We start from the raw sequence: 22,284 nt of genomic DNA on the forward strand, positions 1-22,284 counted from the left end.
GACTAACGGCCCACCCACACGCCTCCTCTCCATTCCCCCATGCCATCTCTCTCTCCTCCCTTGATCCCCCACCGCAGCCGCTTGCCACCCCCATCGCCCCCGTCGCCCCGCCGCCCTGCACAGGCCGCCCGCTGACTGCTGCGGCCGCCCTGCCCCAGGCTGTCCCGCCCCCCGATCACCCATCGCCCCTGACCGCCCGCCGCCCTACCCAGGCCACCCACCGGCAACCGCGGTCGCCCCGCCCACCTCCCCTGCAGCGGCCGCTGGAGCCCCGCCATGAGGCAAGCTGCGGCTTCGGGCCCCTCCACTAAGTCGGGCACCTCCTCCACCGCCCCCTCCTCCACCGGCCGCCCCCTCCCAAGGTGAGCTCGAGGCATTCTCTCCTTTTCTTTTGTCTGTTTAGAATTAGTTTAGGTTTAATTTAGTGTAGCGTTACTTTAGTTTAGGTTAATTTAGGGTTTTGTCTATTTTTTAAGGTTTACGTTTAAATTTAGTTTAGGTTAGGTTAAGAAGAAAGAAGAAGAAGAAGACGACCTTTAAGCTGCCTGTATATATTTTCCTTTTGGTGAGCATTGTCATACAGGTAGTTGTATTGAAGAATGCGTCGAAAAAGGCAAATTTGACAATTTTGACCTCTGAATGAAATCAATTCACAGAATGAACTGGGTGTGAAACTATTTCACACCCCTGACCTTTTTGTGTAGCGCCCGCGACGCCGGTGCCACACCCTACGATGCAACGCCTAGCTAGCGGGCGTTGCACGCCAGTCCACCTTGGCAGCCCTGGGCCCTGCACCCAGTTGTGCAACGCCTCGGTGCTAGGCGCCAGACAATGTGCAGCGCCTAGCCGTCGGGCGCTGCACTGTGAGTTATGTCCAGGCGCGTGGCGGCCCTCTTCTCCCCCACCCACCCGTTGCAGCAGTTCCAGAAAGAAAAGAAGCCGTGGCGGCGGCCTTATCCACTCCCTCTCTCAATCCCCTCTCCCAAATCTTTCAAATCCGACGATTTGGTCCATGGGTTTCGTCACCAATCCATCCTAGAAGGTACTCTCCTCCGATCCCCTTCTTTCTATCCATAGAAAATATAGTATTTTGAAGATTTGGTAAACCTTTGTTTGATTTGATTAGATTAGAATCTTACATGTATTATAATGTTGCATGTATTAGAAATCTTGTTTGTTTGATTTCGGGAACCCTAGTTTAGTTTATTTTTCAAAAAAATATGGTTGGATACATAGGTTGACATGTTATTTTTACGGGAAATATATTTGTATGAAGTAGGCCTAGTTTAGTTTATTTGTGTTGAACTTATATTTGTTTTGACAAGAATGCTTTGGATACATATGCTTTGAATTTTGCATCTAGTAAGGGTAGTTAAGTTTATTTTTATTCGAAAGATAATTGTGTTGACAAGAAAGTTTTTTAAAAAATTGTTAGAATGGTTTGGCTTCTCGATAATCAATCGGACAAACAACACCGGTTGTATGCTTGATTTCGTCCCAGTTCATTCTGTGAATTGATCTTGTCCATAGGTCAAAATTGTCAAATTTGCCAAAAAAAACACTCTGACGCGCATGCATAGTGAGAGCAGATCCATCCTCCCGTGCACATGCGTAGATGCTTTGGCAGACAAGTATGTCTTTTTTTCGTGCACAGAGCACCGAACCAAAGGCAAGCAGTTGGTTGAATGCATAACTAGCAGTTGATTAGGGCATCTCCAGCCGCACCCCCAACAGGCCCCCCCAGGTCACTTTTTCGGCGCCGGCGCCAAAAAAACGGCCCAGTCGCGCCCCCAGGACGCTGAAAATTGTCGGTTCGGACCTTTTTTCCGCCTGGCGGTCACAGGCCGAACCCGGCGCTGGGAAGCCGTTGGGGGCTCCGATGCTAGGGAAAAGCACGCCTGGCCCACACCGACAGGGGAAATGCCAAGGTTTTCTTCCCCCGACTCGCCTCGCACCCCTCGCGCCCTCGGCCACCACTAGCTGTATCCCGGCGACGGCCGCCGGCCTACTCCGCTAGATAGCCATTCCCTGCCGGAAATAGCAGCGCTTCGCCGCGGCAGCCCCTCCCGCAGCAGCTGGGCGTTTCCGGCCACGGAGGCACGGTTTAACGGCGGGTACACGTCCACCGAGCGCAAGGTGTTCGGCGTTTTGACTGTCTCGGTGATGGACTCGGATGAGGAGGAAGAGCTCGCCGCGCTGCTGGAGGAGGAAGCCGCGGCCGACGTCCAGGAAGAAGAGCATCTGATGGTGCTCGCCGCCCTCGCCCAGCTGCTGGCGAGCAATGAAAAGCCGCGTCGAGGTGGCTCGGCGCCGGGGCGGGTGAAAGCAAAGAACCGGCATCATCTGCAAGGCTACTGCATGCTCTACTCCGACTACTTCGCCGATGCTCCACTTCATGGCGAGAGAACATTTCGGCGCCGTTATCGGATGAGCCGAAAGCTCTTCCTCAGGATTGTGAATTCCATCCGGGAGTTCGACAACTACTTCAAGTGCAAGATAGATTGCACTGGCGCTCTTAGATTCACCTCCATCCAGAAGTGTACGACAGCGATGAGGATGCTTGCATATGGAGCTCCCAGTGATTCACTCGACGACTATGGGCGCATGGCCGAGTCCACCAGCATAGAGTGTTTCTACAAGTTCTGTCGGGCAGTGGTGGCAGTGTTTGGGCCACAATACTTGAGACCACCCAATGCGGAAGACACTGCTCGGATCCTAGCCCAGAATGCAGCAAGAGGATTTCTGGGATGCTTGGAAGCATCGACTGCATGCATTGGAAATGGAAGAACTGCCCATTTGGTTGGCAGGGGATGTACAAAGGCGCCAAAGGCGGTTGCAGTGTGGTGCTTGAGGCGGTAGCCACACAGGACCTCTGGATTTGGCACTCCTTCTTTGGTATGCCAGGAACTCACAATGACATCAACATGCTGCAGTGCTCTCCTGTTTTTGCCAAGCTCGTTGAGGGCCATTCTCCTCCGGTGAACTTCGAGATCAATGGGCACCAATACAACAAGGGGTACTATCTAGCTGACGACATCTATTCGAGATGGTCGACATTTGTGAATACGATCTCAAACCCTGTGGCAGGAGGCAAGAACGCCTGGTTTGCGAAGCTTCAGGAGGCTTGTAGGAAGGATGTCGAGCGGGCATTTGGTGTGCTCCAATCTCGATTCGCTGTTGTTCGGTACCCCGCTCAGACCTGGTCGAAAGATCAAATGTGGGAGATCATGACTTGCTGTGTCATCTTGCACAACATGATCATCGAGAGCGAGCAAGAAGACCCAGTGTTTGACACTAAACCATACTACAGGCAGGGTCCTCTAGCCGAAGTTGATCACCAGCTACCGGCAACTTGGACTGCCTATCTCAGTATGCGTCAGGAGATCCGAGACCCACAGGTGCATCATCAACTGCAGAAAGATCTGATTGAGCACCTATGGAGGCTCAAGGGGGACGCCGCGTGATGAAATACGAGTTTTTATTTGTTGAACTATATATTGAACTATTTGTTGTTGTAGTATTTTGTTGAAGTATTTGATTTTTCTGTGATGAAATATGTGATAAGGAATAATTGTGTTGATAATTGAACGCCGAGACACGGCGAAACCACGCCGAATATGGGCCTATTCTCGCTCATATGGGCCGTTTATTCGCCGAAATTGGGCTGCAAAGTGGGCCAATTTCGGCGCCTGGGGGCGACGACTGGGCGCAAAACCGCCCCCAGCGCCGAGTGTACCGCCGGCTCGCCCCCAGGGGTGATTTGTATGCGTCCTGGGGGGGCCAACGGCTGGAGATGCCCTTACGAGTCTGTCTCCATACGGATCATCGGCGGCACTTATCTATGTACGGAGAAAAAAAGAAATAAATTACATGAGTGGATGATATGCAGCCGTACAGCTAGCAGTGGACATTTTCTCCTGGATCGATCGCCCTGGTAGCTCGATCCAGTATATTATAGGTTAATCAGTAGCAGATATGAACTGCACCAGATATGTCCTCCGCAACCATAGTCCAAAGTTGTTGCAGGAAGATCGAAAGCAGGGGAAAAGGGTCGGTCCATACCTAACTTTGCCAAGCCTTTCTCAGGAAATTGAGCCAAGAAAGGGTAGGCTTCGTACAATATTCCAGGATCACATGCACCATCTATGGCCCTTGGTCCGTGCATGATCCGACGTGTCATTTCACGATTCGCTGGGATGACGAGACCTGAGGCGGAGTGGGGTACAAGTACTAGCATAGTATACCCGTGCTTCTTTCCAAACGAAACCCAGGTGACCAACTCCTCATCTCTCCGCTAGTAAATATCTCCAGTTAGCCGGCCACGGTTGCTCTCTGCCATCTGAATCTCCGGTCGTACGTCATGGTCCGGGGAAAGACGGTGATCGAGAAGATCGAAAACACCACAAGCCGGCAGGTGACCTTCTCCAAGAGGAAGGGTGGGCTGTTCAAGAAAGCCAGGGAGCTGGGCGTGCTCTGTGATGCGCAGGTAGGGGTGCTCCTCTTCTCCAACACAGGACGCCTCTACCACTACTGCAACTCCAACTCCGGGTACCCTGCTGTTTATAGATCAGTCTTTCTGTCTGTCTCTCTATCTATCTATCTACATATCTATACAAACTTTCAATACTTTATGGGCTAATCAGCTAGATGTGTGTTTGTTTTAGTTCATATGTTCTATTGATCTATATATTGCCTCTTAGTTAATTTCGAACCTTTGCTACTGACGAGTGTGTGACCTATATGAGGCTGGATGTGTCTTCCTAGAAATACAAGATCCAAATACCCACTGTATTTCTCTCCTTTTTCTGAGGATGCTTGGTAATTTGAGCCAAAAATCTAGAACCGGGGAGCCAACTTTGCCTTAAGAGAACAGACATGCTAGATAGACTGATTTTGCAAACTCATCTCAAGCGACAGTTAAATAGTAATCTATATTAATTTAGGTCTCCATCACCCAATGTTTTGAGCCAAATTTAATCCTTTTCTTCATTCCACCCAAGAACCTTGGTTTTCAAGGACAGAATATGAAATTAAAAGACTTGATGCTTTTTTTGTATCTTGAATTCTTGATCAGTATTTTTCTCAATCTCAACTTTGTTACTACCTTACTGCTCCTAATTAGTTTTTTTGGCGATATTTTACTTTCCTACTTCGCAGAGCATAGCGAAGTCCACTCGTCTCCTTTCTCTATATTGACGATCGAGAGATGTCACCATATAGTAAAAGGATGAGCTGGAATTTCGCTTGCCTCACTTATATGAGATATAAGCAGGTCTGGTGGTATTTCTTCATATGTGTAACCTCAGTTAATTAAGCTTGTGGTTTCACAGTGTTATTTGCACTCAGAAGTTCTCATTCGTTGAGGAACCAAAACATCACATATTGAAGAAAACATTGTATTTTACGCACTTCGACTTCATAGTGTGCATGCGCCACTACAGAAATAATTAATGACACCATCTTATCTTCCTTTGAAGTATATTTTAAACCGGACATAAAAAAATACAACACATAATGATATTTTCTATTTCCCGCTCCAACTCTATAAATCTACATACTATTCACATGAGTCACATTATTTTCTTTGTCCAACTTACTTCTACTACTGACTTTGTGAAATACTTCTGTGGTTATTTTATGCTCTCACAAATTCTTAACCTCCAACCTTTCCTCCATTTTATCCCCAAATAATATTGACAAGTGCTTTTTTACGAGAGATTAACAAGTACTTTTGACTACCTTTTTATGTAGGGATCATTAGACAAATAAACTCAAGGCACTAGTCCACACATCTTTCCTTTTCTATTGTCTGTTCCAACTTTTAACACCCTCATGTAGGTTCTCTGTATTGAAATGTAAGATACGAATATGTAAATATGTTTAATAATATTTAGGTTGATAATATGAAAACAACAAATATGATAATATCAAAATGTTACCCTTTCATTTTAGAAAAATAATATATGCACATACTATGCCAACACGTTCATTGAAAACTGCACCCCATATCCATTGTATAACCATGGAAACTATGGCCGTAAAATCATGTCAGCATGCATTGGCACAAGTGTACCTCTCTTCAACAAAAACTTCACAAAGTGTGCATAATTATATCTTTCTCATTTGTAAGATAAGAGATTTTGCTTTTGTTTAATATTATAATATGTTATCTCTTGTTTACAGGATGAAATCACTACTTGAAAGATACCAACAGGTTAAGGAGGGTCAACAATTCATGAGTGCAAGCGCACAAGCTAAGGTATGACTTTTGATCAGTATTTCTCAATAAGATAGCTAGTCATGCGGTTTATGTCTACTTCAATGCTCATTGGGTCTGTCCTTCGTATACTTGTACTACCCCACCTTCATGCCATGCGGATACCATGCGTGGCATAGCTATCCAATTATGCCCCCCTAACTTTAGAAATATACCTTCTCATATGGCAACAAAGATGGAGATTAACATCAAGTTTCATGCCAGAATGAGCCCTCAACCACCTTATTCTTGATGTCTTTACTTGATGTGATTATCCATTGCCGGCACGTTGTCGTGGACGCTGGTAGTAACGTGCTGCTACCCAAAGTTGCTAGACCAATTTCACTCTACTATGTTATAACTTTGTTTCAAAATAACCAATAATTCAAAAAAAATCTATTGTTTTGGTGCACTCATATAATGCGTAGTATTATTTTTTACCGCAAAGTGCACTATTAGCTAAGGAATTTACAATACCGTTAGAAATCAAACTTCATGGGTTGCAAATATGAATTAACTGGGAAAATCAAATTTTGATTTTTCAAACTAGAAAATTGTAGATGTTAGGGCACATCGGAGTTAAGGGAGGCAGTGCTCTTGTTACTAAAAGATCGTCTTCTAAGCCAAGCGCTAGTCGGGGTGGGGGTGGAGTGGGGAAGTACCTATATGGGCCCGATCTTGAGCAAAGCAATGGTACAGGCTTTCTTGTGAAAGTGGGATGTAAAACAAATTATACATAAAACCAATAACATATCATGTGTTGCTCTACAGACCACCGTCATTTGTTCAATGATATCTAAGGAGATAACATTTCCAACATCTTACACAAAGGACCATAATATGTTAATGATATCTAACGCACTCACTTGATCAATAATGAAACATATATGCATATTTAAAGATTGGTTCATATTGCTTTTGCAATTCAATTGAATAGCTATTTCATTATTTCACCTATAATTTATCAAAACCCACGACAATATAGTTTGTCTCCGTTCGGTTGTTTTATTTTAAATTCTATAGTATAAATACATTATTCCAGGACATTGAGTATTTCTATATGTATGTGACTGTTCATTTATAGTTTTGGCAAGCAGAGGGAGAACGTTTGAGGCAGCAACTACATAACTTGCAAGAAAATAATAGGTATGCTAAGTAAATTTATAGGAATGATGTTCTAAAACTAATTAAGAATGAAATGGATACCGATTTTTCATGTGCAATAATTTGAAATATCATAAACTCAAATCTTTAATAGATGTAATATTCATACTCAAAAAACAATAATTACACATTTGCGCTAATTTGCTAAACCATTTCAGGCAATTGTTGGGACAACATTTATCTGGCTTAGGTTTGGAAGACTTAAGTGGTTTAGAGAAGCAACTAGAAACGAGCCTGCATAACATTCGACTAGCAAAGGTAATGCTTAACGTTACCATGATCGTACATCTTTGTAGTGGCACTAATCATATTGTTCTTTCCAGGACCAACTTACGATTGATGAAATTGAAGAGTTCAATAAGAAGGTCAATTTGTGATTTCACCATTGCAACACTACTACCACCATATCACAGAGGGCGGCCCATTTTATTTCCAATTAGCCTAACCTTTTTTAACTGCAGGGAAACCTCGTACACCAAGAAAATGTTGAGCTGCACAAGGAACTAAATATCATTCATCAAGAGAATATATATTTGCAAAGCAAGGTGCGTAGGTATAAGAGAACCACCCATGCAAAATTAAAATAAGATAAAGGGAGTATAGAAGAGTACTCCTTACATAATACACAAACCTTGCATGTCTGTAAGTTGTCATGCATGTTCAATTCAATTTTTCAGCTAAATGGGCAGCGAGAAGCAAATGGGGCGATTACAAGTTCTTCTAGCCAGTGCAGCATTGCTGCTCGAGATGGTGCAAATCTAGTTCGTTTGGAACTCAGCAAACCACATCATGCGGAAAAGGATGAGGAACCAGAATCAGCAAGACTGGGGTATGGTGAAATTTGTGTTCTTTAATTTGTCTTTGCCTATTAAATTGTTAAGACAAAGTAAACATATGAGCTAACACAGAGGGCAACCTCTCCTATTCAATCCATGAAACAGTCTTTGACTACCAGCGGACTGATGGACGAGGCCAGAAGTTTCTACTAAAAGCTGAAAGGTCTGTCGGATGATCGACCGGAGTATTGATGTGGCAATTCTATTCTCAATCAAATGCTAGTTGTTGTTTCCAGTACGTCTACCCATGAATTGTACATATAAAATTTGATTGTGAGATTTGCAACTTGCTCCAGGTAATTTTCTTTTTCTTGTTCTCAAAATATGATAGTACTTGTGGCTAGCAAAGGAACGAGAACATCATTATTGAATCCCTAGACTCCATAAACATGCATTCATATCCATGTATACCAGTGGGTCGCACTTGTTATTTTCAAGGAACTAGCACACCGTGTCGGGTATACAATGTGCAAACCGGGTTGAGTTTGCTTGAGTACATTTTTCTTAAGAAAATTCCCAATTTCACCGCTAACAATTATAATATGACCAAGTGTACAAACACAAACCAATAAAAAGTTGTTCATCAACAAAAGTTCAATTGTTAGATTCCATTGGCTTGCAAAACCTACAACGATATTGAGATCATCATTATCATTGGAAATAACTATAGAAAATCACCACAAAGACAGGTTGTCAATTTTTCATGATTGCCATGGACAAAGGTTCACGGACCATTATTACATATTTAGAGGACTAGACATCCCAAAAAGATGAAAAGGCTCATGGCAGCGGTGACCCATGCAGGGGGCTGGTGGTGCGTCTAGGCGACTAGATGTGGTGGCTACGTGGTGGTGGTGGCATTCCACGATGGCCGGTGAACTTCTAGAATTTGATCGACCAGCGGCGGCATGTGGGGTTGAGAGCGGCGGCGCCTAGGCTGCTTGGCATGGCGTGGTGTCTTGCCCCAGGATGCGCGAGGGTTGGGCGTGAGGCTGTGGCGGTGGGGTGTGCTATGGGAGACGGTGGTGGATCTGCCTGCCTGATTTGGTGTGGGCGGCCCTCTGTCCGGCTGTTCGTCAGCGGCGTGGGCTGGACTTCTCTGGTGGCCTCGGTTGCTAGGGGTGGTTCGGCAGCGGTGTGGTATAGGCGACGCATCTGGCTTGGGCGAGACGACATGATTGCGGGTCCCGGCTAGATCTATGGCTATGGGCTGCTCCGGCCTAGTTCGCTTCGTGGCGTGGACCCAGGAGTGGTGTCGTTGCCGTGCTCAGGCTCGTCAGGATCTTGGTGGTGGCACCAGTCAACGGCGCGGCCTCGCGGCTCGAGCGGTGGTGGCTGCTATTTGTCAGTGGGGTGCGGGCGGTGGTGGCATCCTCCCCTCTCCTAGGTCTGAGCCTACAAAGCGTGAGGTGCTCACGTGACCGAGGATGGTTGGGTCCTAGGGTTCGTTCTCGGGCGGGCTAGATCTGGGCTTGAGGCGGATCGGAGCTTCCGCTCCGGGTAGCTGTGGATGGGCATGGTCCAGGTGGCGGTTAATGGTGGCATTCCCCGTGCTCACCCGGTAGGGATGGGGTGCCGCGGCTGTTGTGTTTGGTGGCGGTGCAATCCGGGTCGTGGATGTCTTCGGCGTGCGGCATGGATCTGATTCGTGCTGGTGGACGGCGTCTGGCATGTAGGTACGAGGGGTTGACTAGGTCTGCGTTGGTTTCCTTCGTGTTGTGCACTTTGTGTCTGCTACTTGCTCATGGAGCCGGTCCGAGTTAGGCTCTTCGGGTGTTGCCATGTCATCGGACCGATCGGCTGCGGTGATCATCGGCTTTGCGTCGTTCGAGGTGCTCGACGGCGGCCGTCGGCAGTCAGTAAGTTGCATACAGGCGGTCCACCAGGACCGAGAAGGGAGGCAGGTGTGGGCGCCTCCTACTATGGAACGAAATGTTGGGCTAGGAACGAAATGTGGTCCCTTTCACTCCTACAAATGTGGCAAGGGGTCATGACGTGGATCGTGGGTGGTGTCCGGGGCCATGGATGTCGGGGCCGTGGTCTCGGATGATGAGCCTTGCGGTTCGCTTTCCGGTAGACTCCGTGGTGGTGGTCGTGACTCTACTTCTTGGTTGTGTGGGCAGCAAGGGGTGGAGTGGTGGGAGGCTCCGGTAGTGCCCAGATATGGTGTGGATGGGCGGGCCCTCATGGAGATGTTGATCGGGACTCCCCTGGTGGCCGGCGAGTGTCCGAGCGAAAGCTTCTCGCTATCTGGCACTGGGATCGACGGCGCTTGTGGGTGTTGCTTGCTTCTTGGAGTCGTCATTGTGGGTCTCGTTATGCCAGGGCTCCAGCTGAAAACCTCTGTCAGTTTTCTTGGCTCGGCAACAGCGACGCTTCGCGCTGTCACCTTTTTTGCGGCGTTGTCGTGGAGCTCAAGAGTCTTCGGTCGGATCTTGACGAGATGTTAGTTTGCTCTAGGTTATTCTTGTAGTTCTTGATCTACTTTGTAAGAGGGCATCCTCATCATTGGTATCATTCGACCGTATATTTTTTTATGTTACTTTATCTATAACGCGGGACGGAAATCTATTTTGAGATATCTACCTGTGGATATTGACACGCCAAAGGAACACGCACGTACACAGCGGCCGGATGGCATGAACACAACGCACGCACACGAAACTTGGGTGATGGCCACGGGGTGTGACGCTCCTGTTGAATACTTTATTGCTTCACGGTTGGTTGATTACAAGCGGTAGCGCTGCACTTATATAAACCAGCGATCGCTTCTGGCCGTCTCTCGTGCTTGTTTTGCGAAAAAGCCCCTCAATTTATAGGAAATCAACCCGCAGTCCCTATTTTAGTGGCACCCTGAGAAAACATTTTACTTTTACAAAAATAACCCTGTAAACCCGCTCGGGCCCGAACCGAACCGCAGCGCCGCCCGCAGCTCCCACCTGCCCTCGCTCCCCTCACGCCCGCAAGCCGCGTCGCCGGCGACCCACACCTCCGCCACGCCCCGCCGCTGGCGACCCACACCTCCGCCACGCCCCGCCGCCAGCGACCTTCAGCCGCTCCAACGCCTCACCCCTTTCCCTTCTCCTCCTTCCTCTTAGTCTGCTCTCACCTCTCTCCCTCTTTCTCGCCGAACATGGACCTCCAGGAGGGCCATGGCGCCACCGGCCCTCAATCTTGCCGGATCCGGCGGCCTCCACGCCAAATCCGCCATAAATGGATCCACCCCGGCCAGATCCGCCCGGATCCGACCGGGCCCCGCCATCGTCGCCACCAGAGCGCCGCCCCGCTCGACGTGCAGCGCCACCGCTGCCTGTCCCAGCCCACGTCTGCATGAGGATGACGCTCGTCCCGCTCGCTCACATCACTCGCTCTTCTGCCGCTCTGTCACCGCCCACCCGTGGCACCACCTTGAGATCAGCCCCGACGCCACCACCGAGCTCCCCTGTGCTCGTTGGGCACCCGCGGTCCTAAATTTGGCTGGTTTAAATTAAGTTGGAAGAAAAGGAAGGGGAGACACGCAGGAGGAGCTCGCCGGCGGCAGCGCTTGCCCCGGGCGCGGGGGTGATTAGCCGATGCGGTGGTGGCCATGGGCGGCGGTGGCTGGAAGAGGTACAGAGGAGAAGGGGCGCAAGAGGTAGAGAGATGATAGGAAGGGGAGGGCTAGCGGGCTTGTGAAGGTCGACGGCGGCGAAGTTGATGCCCGTGCCGTGGGGGAAGCGGATCTTGTCTGGGGAAGGGAGGGAGAGGAGTGGCGGTTGCACCCAGTGCGGCGGCAAGGGGAAGTAAGCGCGAGGTCAGAGGCGCGGGAGCATGGGAGGTCGCCCCCTGGGCAGGTTCGATCTTTGGCTCTGCAGCTGTTAATTTGATATAGCCCAAAATTGAAGTATCACTAATTGTTATATTTAGGTCTGCATGTTTGATCCAGTTTCTGCATTCTTGATCGCCATGTTTTTATTTGAAAAATCTTGAGCTGGAATTCGTTTGGTGCCATGTGTACTGGTAAACTGAAATATGTAGAGCCCTATTCGGTACTGATGTTTATAGAAGCCTAGCATTGCTGGGGCATAGGAAGTTCTAGCTTCACTCAGTGACGATCCTTTCCAGCTTCGGGTTCCCGCTTCAATGTTGTGCCGCACTCAGAAAAACTTTGAGTTTTTTCTGGGACAAGTCGCTCTGTTTCTGCCTCCTGAATGCATAAATTTTCTTAGTCGTTAGATATTGCCACTCGAGATAATTTGGATGGAATATGAATTTCATGGTGTGATATCCTATCATCTTGCAGACAAGGCAAACACCAAACCATGCAATTCTTTTTCTACTCTGACATCCGTACCATGTACACACCAGCTAATAGGCGAATCAAATCGTGTTTAATTCCAACAATTACCCCCTAAACACGATGTAGTCATGTCACAGCTTGGACACAGATCATTCGTCGCATCTCCAAGAAGTTCTCTCGATTCAAAGCTTTGATTAGGATGTCCACTAGTTGATCATCGGTGCAAACGTGGTTGGCCTTCAACTTACCTTCTTCCACATAGTTCTTTTCATAGTGATACATTATATCAATGTGCTTGCTCCTTTCACGCCGCACTGGATCCTCGCGCAGAAAAGTTGTAAACCCGATGTCAATGTTAAGCACCAGTTGTTCCGGATCTCGATTCATGAGATCGCCATGTAACCTCCCTAGCCACACACATTGAAATGTCGCGGCGGCAACAGCAATATACTCCGCTTCATCTGAAATCGATGTCATAATTTTCTGTTCTTGTGATAGCGAACTTACTATGCTTTCATCGAGGAAATATGCCACACCCAAGGTATTTTTACTGTTGTCAACAACTATTGTCGTGTTGCTATCATTGTAGCCGAGAAGCTTCACCATCTCCTTCTTCTCCTCTGCCGCATAGAGACAACCGAAGTTTGTCGTCCCTTTGATATATCTAGTATATGCCTCATAGCTGTCCAATGTTCCGTAATGAATGCTTCCATGAAGCGACTCATAGTCCCAACATAATAGGCTAAGTCTACTCTTGTGTTCAAGAGAAACCTCAAACTTCTGACCAAACTTCTTGTTGGGGAACGCAGTAATTTCAAAAATTTCCTACGTACACGCAAGATCATGGTGATGACATAGCAACGAGAGGGGAGAGTGTTGTTCACATACCCTCGTAGACCGTAAGCGGAAGCGTTATGACAACGCGGTTGATGTAGTCTTACGTCTTCACGATCCGACCGATCCAAGTACCGAACGTACGGCACCTCCGAGTTCAGCACACGTTCAGCTCGATGACGATCCCCGGGCTCCGATCCAGCAAAGCTTCGGGGATAAGTTCCGTCAGCACGACGGCGTGGTGACGATGATGATGCTCTACCGGCGTAGGGCTTCGCCTAAACTCCGCGACGATATGACCGAGGTGGAATATGGTGGAGGGGGGCACCACACACGGCTAAGGAACGATCCGTAGATCAACTTGTTGTTGTGCCTAGAGGTGCCCCCCTGCCCCCGTATATAAAGAGCAAGGGGGGAGGGGGCGGCCGGCCTAGCAGGGGCGCGCCAAGGGGAGTCCTACTCCCACCGGGAGTAGGACTCCCTCCTTCCTTGTTGGAGTAGGAGAAGGGGGAAAGAGGGGGAGAGGAGGAAGGAAAGAGGGGCTGCACCCCTTGTCCAATTCGGACCAGAGGGGGGCTGTGCGCCTCCTTCCTTTCGGCCTCTCTCCTCAATTCCCGTATGACCCAATAAGGCCCATATACTCCCCGGCGAATTCCCGTAACTCTCCGGTACTCCGAAAAATACCCGAATCACTCGGAACCTTTCCGAACTCCGAATATAGTCGTCCAATATATCGATCTTTATGTCTTGACCATTTCGAGACTCCTCGTCATGTCCCCGATCTCATCCGGGACTTCGAACTCTTTCGGTACATCAAAACTCATAAACTCATAATATAACTGTCATCGAAACCTTAAGCGTGCGGACCCTACGGGTTCGAGAACTATGTAGACATGACCTAGAACTATTCTTGGTCAATAACCAATAGCGGAACCTGGATGCCCATATTGGCTCCTACATATTCTACGAAGATCTTTATCGGTCAAACCGCATAACAACATACTTTGTTCCCTTTGTCATTGGTATGTTACTTGCCCGAGATTCGATCGTCGGTATCTCAATACCTAGTTCAATCTCGTTACCGGCAAGTCTCTTTACTCGTTCCGTAATACATCATCCCGCAACTAACTCATTAGTTACAATGCTTGCAAGGCTTATAGTGATGTGTATTACCGAGAGGGCCCAGAGATACCTCTCCGACAATCGGAGTGACAAAACCTAATTTCGAAATACGTCAACTCAACATGTACTTTCGGAGACACCTGTAGTACTCCTTTATAATCACCCAGTTACGTTGTGACGTTTGGTAGTACCCAAAGTGTTCCTCCGATAAACGGGAGTTGCATAATTCTCATAGTTACAGGAACATGTATAAGTCATGAAGAAAGCAATAGAAATATACTAAACGATCAAGTGCTAGGCTAACGGAATGGGTCATGTCAATCACATCATTCTCCTAATGATGTGATCCCATTAATCAAATGATAATACATGTCTATGGTTAGGAAACATAACCATCTTTGATTAATGAGCTAGTCAAGTAGAGGCATACTAGTGACTATATGTTTGTCTATGTATTCACACATGTATCATGTTTCCGGTTAATACAATTCTAGTATGAATAATAAACATTTATCATGATATGAGGAAATAAATAATAACTTTATTATTGCCTCTAGGGCATATTTCCTTCAGTCTCCCACTTGCACTAGAGTCAATAATCTAGTTCACATCATCATGTGATTTAACACCAATATTCATATATGTATATGATTAACACCCATAGTTCACATCGTCATGTGATCAACACCCAAAGAGTTTACTAGAGTCAATAATCTAGTTCACATCGCTATGTGATTAACACCCAAAGAGTACTAAGGTGTGATCATGTTTTGCTCGTGAGAGAAGCTTAGTCAACGGGTCTGTCACATTCAGAGCCGTATGTATTTTGCAAATATTCTATGTCTACAATGCTCTGTACGGAGCTACTCTAGCTAATTTCTCTCACTTTCAATATGTATCCAGATTGAGACTTAGAGTCATCTGGATCAATGTAAAAGTTTGCATCGATGTAACTTTTACGACGAACTCCTTTATCACCTCCATAATCGAGAAACATCTCCTTATTCCACTAAGGATAATTTTGACCAATGTCCAGTGATCTACTCTTAGATCACTATTGTACTCCCTTGCCAAACCAGGGCAGAGTATACAATAGTTCTGGTCCATAGCATGGCATACTTTTATAGAACCTATGACTGATGCATAGGGAATGACTTTCATTCTCTTTCTATTTTCTGCCGTGGTCGGGATTTGAGTCTTACTCAATTTCATACCTTGCAACACAGGAAAGAACTCTTTCTCTTACTGTTCCATTTTGAACTACTTCAAAATATTTATCAAGGTATGTACTCATTGAAAAACTTATCAAGTGTCTTGATCTATCTATATAGATCTTGATGCTTAATGTGTAAGCAGCTTCACCGAGGTCTTTCTTTGAAAAACTCCTTTCAAACACTCCTTTATGCTTTCCAGAAAATTCTATATCATTTTCAATTAATAATATGTCATTCACATATACTTATCAGAAATGTTGTAGTGCTCCCACTCACTTTCTTGTAAATATAGTTCTTTCCAAAAGTCTGTATAAAACCATATGCTTTGATCAACTCATCAAAGCGTATATTCCAACTCCGAGATGCTTGCACCAGTCCATTGATGGATCGTTGGAGCTTGCACATTTTGTTAGTACCTTTAGGATTAACAAAACCTTCTGGTTGCATCATATACAACTCTTCTTTAATAAATCCATTAAAGAATGTAGTTTTGACATCCATTTGCCAGATTTCATAACATGTGACGATTGCTAACATGATTCGGAAAGACTTAAGCATCGCTACAGTTGAGAAAATCTCATTGTAGTTAACACCATGAACTTGTCGAAAACCTTTTTGTGACAAGTCGAGCTTTGTAGATAGTAACACTACTATCAGTGTCCGTCTTCCTCTTGAAGATCCATTTGTTTAACATGGCTTGCTGATCATCGAGCAAGTTAATCAAAGTCCATACTTTGTTCTCATACATGGATCCTATCTCAGATTTCATGGCCTCAAGACATTTCGCGGAATCTGGGCTCATCATCGCTTCCTCATAGTTCGTAGGTTCATCATGGTCTAGTAACATGACTTCTAGAACGGGATTACCGTACCACTTTGGTGCGGATCTTATTCTGGAAGACCTACGAGGTTTGGTAGTAACTTGATCTGAAGCTTCATGATCATCATCATTAACTTTCTCACTAATTGGTGTAGTAGTCACAGGAACAGATTTCTGTGATGAACTAATTTCCAATAAGGAAGCAGGTATAGTTACCTCATCAAGTTCTACTTTCCTCCCACTCACTTCTTTCGAGAGAAAACTTCTTCTCTAGAAAGGATCCATCTTAGCAACGAATAACTTGCCTTCGGATCTGTGATAGAAGGTGTACCCAATAGTTACCTTTGGGTATTCTATGAAGACGCACTTCTGCGATTTGGGTTCGAGCTTATCAGGTTGAAAACCTTTTTTCATATAAGCATCTCAACTCCAAACTTTAAGAAACGACAGCTTAGGTTTACTGCTAAACCATAGTTTATACGATGTCGTCTCAACGGATTCAGATGGTGCCCTTTTAACGTGAATGGAGCTGTCTCTAATGCATAACCCCAAAAAAATAATGGTAAATCAGTAAGAGACATCATAGATCGCACCATATCCAATAAAGTGTGGTTACGACATTCGGACACACCATAACGTTGTGGTGTTCCAGGTGGCGTGAGCTGTGAAACTATTCCACATTGTTTTAATTGAAGACCAAACTCGTAACTCAAATATTCGTCTCCGCGATCAGATCGCAGAAACTTTATTTTCTTGTTACGATGATTTTTCCACTTCACTCTGAAATTCTTTGAACCTTTCAACTATTTCGGACTTATGTTTCATCAAGTAGATATACCCATATCTGCTCAAATCATCTTGTGAAGGTCAGAAAATAACGATACTTGCCACGAGCATCAACACTCATTGGATCGCATACATCCGTATGTATCATTTCCAATAAGTCAGTAGCTTGTTCCATTGTTCCGGAGAACGAAGTTTTAGTCATCTTGCCCAAAAGGCACGGTTCGCAAGCATCAAATGATTCATAACCAAGTGATTCCAAAAATCCATCTTTATGGAGTTTCTTCATGCGCTTTACACCGATATGACCCAAACGGCAGTGCCACAAATAATTTGCACTATCATTATTAACTTTGCATCTTTTGGCATCAATATTATGAATATGTGTATCACTATGATCGAGATCCAACAAACTATTTTCATTGGGTGTATGACCATTGAAGGTTTTATTCATGTAAACAGAACAACAATTATTCTCTGACTTTAAATGAATAACCGTATTGCAATAAACATGATCAAATCATATTCATGCTTAACGCAAACGCTAAATAATATTTATTTAGTTTCAACACTAATCCTGAAAGTATAGGGAGTGTGTGATGATGATCATATCAATCTTGGAACTACTTCCAACACTCATCGTCACTTCCCCTTCAACTAGTCTATGTTTATTCTGTAACTCCTGTTTCGAGTTACTAATCTTAGCAACCGAACAAGTATCAAATACTCAGGGGCTACTATAAACACTAGTAAGGCACACATCAATAACATGTTTATCAAATATACCCTTGTTCACTTTGCCATCCTTCTTATCCACCAAATATTCAGGGCATTTCCGCTTCCAGTGACCATTTCCTTTGCAGTGTAAGCACTCAGTTTCAGGCTTTGGTCCAGCTTTGGTCTTCTTCACGGGAGTGACAACTTGCTTGCCATTCTGCTTGAAGTTCCCTTTCTTTCCCTTTGCCCTTTTCTTGAAACTAGTGATCTTGTCAATCAACACTTGATGCTCCTTTTTGATTTCTACCTTCGTCGATTTCAGCATCACGAAGAGCTCGGGAATCGTTTTCGTCATCCCTTGCATTATAGTTAATCACGAAGTTCTACTAACTTGGTGGTGGTGACTAGAGAATTCTGTCAATCACTATCTTATCTGGAAGATTAACTCCCACTTGATTCAAGCGATTGTAGTACCCAGACAATCTGAGCACATGCTCACTAGTTGAGCGATTCTCCTCCATCTTTTAGCTATAGAACTTGTTGGAGACTTCATATCTCTCAACTCGGGTATTTGCTTGAAATATTAACTTCAACTCCTGGAACATCTCATATGATCCATGACGTTCAAAACGTTTTTGAAGTCCCGATTCTAAGCCATAAAGCATGGTGCACAAAACTATCAAGTAGTCATCATATTGAGCTAGCTAAACATTCATAACGTCTGCATCTTGCTCCTGCAATAGGTCTGTCACCTAGCGGTGCATTAAGGACATAATTTTTCTGCGCAACAATGAGGATAAACCTCAGATCACGGATCCAATCCGCATCATTGCTACTAACATTTTTCAATACAATTTTCTTTAGGAACATATCAAAATAAACATATGAAAGCAACAATGCGAGATATTGATCTACAACATAATTTGCAAAATACTACCAGGACTAAGTTCATGATAAATTTAAGTTCAATTAATCATATTACTTAAGAACTCCCACTTAGACAGACATCCCTCTAGTCATCTAAGTGATCATGTGATCCAAATCAACTAAACCATAACCGATCATCACGTGAGATGGAGTAGTTTTCAATGGTGAACATCACTATGTTGATCATATCTACTATATGATTCACGCTCGAACTTTCGGTCTCCGTGTTCCGAGGCCATATCTGCATATGCTAGGCTCGTCAAGTTTAACCTGAGTATTCGGCGTGTGCAAAACTGGCTTGCACCCGTTGTAGATGGACGTAGAGCTTATCACACCCGATCATCACGTGGTGTCTGGGCACGACGAACTTTGGCAACGGTGCATACTCAGGGAGAACACTTCTTGATAATTTCAGTGAGAGATCATCTTAAAATTCTACCGTCAATCAAAGCAAGATAAGATGCATAAAGGATTAACATCACATGCAATCAATATAAGTGATATGATATGGCCATCATCATCTTGTGCTTGTGATCTCCATCTCCGAAGCACCGTCGTGATCACCATCGTCTCCGGCGCGACACCTTGATCTTCATCGTAGCATTGTTGTCGTTTACGCCATCTATTGCTTCTATGACTATCGCTACCGCTTAGTGATAAAGTAAAACAATTACAGGGCGTTTGCATTTCATACAATAAAGCAACAACCATATGGCTCCTGCCAGTTGCCGATAACTTCGGTTACAAAACATGATCATCTCATACAATAAAATATAGCATCACGTCTTGACCATATCACATCACAACATGCCCTGCAAAAACAAGTTAGACGTCCTCTACTCTGTTGTTGCAAGTTTTACGTGGCTGCTACGGACTTAGCAAGAACCGTTCTTACCTACGCATCAAAACCACAACGATAGTTCGTCAAGTTAGTGCTGTTTTAACCTTCGCAAGGACCGGACGTAGCCATACTCGATTCAGCTAAAGTGAGAGAGACAGACACCCGTCAGCCACCTTTAAGCACGAGTGCTCGCAACGGTGAAACCAGTCTCGCGTAAGCGTACGCGTAATGTCGGTCCATGCCGCTTCATCTCACAATACCGCCGAACCAAAGTATGACATGCTGGTAAGCAGTATGACTTGTGTCGCCCACAATTCACTTGTATTCTACTCGTGCATATAACATCAACGCATAAAACCTAGGCTCGGATGCCACTGTTGGGGAACGCAGTATTTCAAAAATTTCCTACGTACACGCAAGATCATGGTGATGACATAGCAACGAGAGGGGAGAGTGTTGTTCACCTACCCTCGTAGACCGTAAGCGGAAGCGTTATGACAACGCGGTTGATGTAGTCGTATGTCTTCACGATCCGACCGATCCAAGTACCGAACGCACGACACCTCCGAGTTCAGCACACGTTCAGCTCGATGACGATCCCCGGGCTCCGATCCAGCAAAGCTTCGCGGATGAGTTCCGTCAGCACGACGGCGTGGTGACGATGATGATGCTCTACCGGCGCAAGGCTTCACCAAAACTCCGCGATGATATGACCGAGGTGGAATATGGTGGAGGGGGGTACCGCACACGGCTAAGGAACGATCCGTAGATCAACTTGTTGTTGTGCCTAGAGGTGCCCCCCTTCCCCCGTATATAAAGGAGCAAGGGGGGAGGGGGCGGCCGGCCTAGAAGGGGCGCGCCAAGGGGAGTCCTACTCCCACCGGGAGTAGGACTCCCTCCTTCCTTGTTGGAGTAGGAGAAGGGGGAAAGAGGGGGAGAGGAGGAAGGAAAGAGGGGCTGCACCCCTTGTCCAATTCGGACCAGAGGGGGGCTGTGCGCCTCCTTCCTTTCGGCCTCTCTCCTCAATTCCCGTATGGTCCAATAAGGCCCATATACTCCCCGACGAATTCCCGTAACTCTCCGGTACTCCGAAAAATACCCGAATCACTTGGAACCTTTCGGAACTCCGAATATAGTCGTCCAATATATCGATCTTTACGTCTCGACCATTTCGAGACTCCTCGTCATGTCCCCGATCTCATCCGGGACTCCGAACTCCTTCGGTACATCAAAACTCATACACTCATAATATAACTGTCATCGAAACCTTAAGCGTGCGGATCCTACGGGTTCGAGAACTATGTAGACATGACCTAGAACTATTCTTGGTCAATAACCAATAGCGGAACCTGGATGCCCATATTGGCTCCTACATATTCTACGAAGATCTTTATCGGTCAAACCGCATAACAACATACTTTGTTCCCTTTGTCATCGGTATGTTACTTGCCCGAGAATCGATCGTCGGTATCTCAATACCTAGTTCAATCTCATTACCGGCAAGTCTTTTTACTCGTTCCGTAATACATCATCCCGCAACTAACTCATTAGTTACAATGCTTGCAAGGCTTATAGTGATGTGTATTACCGAGAGGGCCTAGAGATACCTCTCCGACAATCGGAGTGACAAAACCTAATCTCGAAATACATCAACTCAACATGTACCTTCGGAGACACCTGTAGTACTCCTTTATAATCACCCAGTTACGTTGTGACGTTTGGTAGTACCCAAAGTGTTCCTCCGGTAAACGGGAGTTGCATAATTCTCATAGTTACAGGAACATGTATAAGTCATGAAGAAAGCAATAGCAATATACTAAACGATCAAGTGCTAGGCTAATGGAATAGGTCATGTCAATCACATCATTCTCCTAATGATGTGATCCCATTAATCAAATGACAATACATGTCTATGGTTAGGAAACATAACCATCTTTGATAAATGAGCTAGTCAAGTAGAGGCATACTAGTGACTATATGTTTGTCTATGTATTCACACATGTATCATGTTTCCGGTTAATACAATTCTAGCATGAATAATAAACATTTATCATGATATGAGGAAACAAATAATAACTTTATTATTGCATCTAGGGCATATTTCCTTCACTTCTATGTTATGTTGGATCAACCACGGGTGATTCCCTCTTCTTGCTTAATGCAAGATGATGCTCCACTGGAATATTAATTGGATTGTAATCTTTCATGCCAAGCTTTCGAGTACCTTCCATGTGATGCCTCCTGATGTAGGGTGACGCCCTCCGGCTTCTGTTCTATCTTAATCCCGAGGTAGTAACTCAATAGCCATAGATTATCCATCTTGAAATGCTCCTTTGTTTGCAACTTGAACTTTGCAATCACATCTTCATCTACTACAGTATTCAATAGGCCGTCAACGTAAATGTCAACTAGTAGACCATCCCTTCCTTTAAATCTCTTGTACATTGGATGTCATTGTGGGTCTTTCTCAGATCCAAGACAAATCAATGTC

At 45.5% G+C, this 22,284-nt stretch overlaps 1 protein-coding gene across 1 annotated transcript; it reads left to right on the forward strand.

Annotated features, from left to right (window-relative positions):
• The first annotated feature begins 4,342 nt into the window (after positions 1-4,342).
• On the forward strand, positions 4,343-8,274 carry LOC119300959 (MADS-box transcription factor 23-like). The gene is made up of 7 exons (XM_037577864.1): positions 4,343-4,548; positions 6,184-6,259; positions 7,341-7,402; positions 7,579-7,678; positions 7,744-7,785; positions 7,882-7,965; positions 8,098-8,274. The coding sequence occupies exons 1-7, from the start codon at positions 4,361-4,363 to the stop codon at positions 8,272-8,274; spliced, it is 729 nt and encodes a 242-aa protein (XP_037433761.1). The 5' UTR covers positions 4,343-4,360.
• The last annotated feature ends 14,010 nt before the right edge of the window (positions 8,275-22,284 follow it).

The sequence above is a fragment of the Triticum dicoccoides genome, chromosome 1B (genome assembly GCF_002162155.2).
Source record: "Triticum dicoccoides isolate Atlit2015 ecotype Zavitan chromosome 1B, WEW_v2.0, whole genome shotgun sequence".
Lineage (NCBI taxonomy): Eukaryota > Viridiplantae > Streptophyta > Magnoliopsida > Poales > Poaceae > Triticum > Triticum dicoccoides.

Coding starts and splice junctions, on each gene's coding strand:
- LOC119300959 (XM_037577864.1), top strand. CDS start 4,361: ATGGTCCGGGGAAAGACGGTGATCGAGAAGATCGAAAACACCACAAGC. Junction 4,549..6,183: donor TACTGCAACTCCAACTCCGG/GTACCCTGCTGT, acceptor TCTTGTTTACAG/GATGAAATCACTACTTGAAA. Junction 7,679..7,743: donor ATAACATTCGACTAGCAAAG/GTAATGCTTAAC, acceptor TGTTCTTTCCAG/GACCAACTTACGATTGATGA.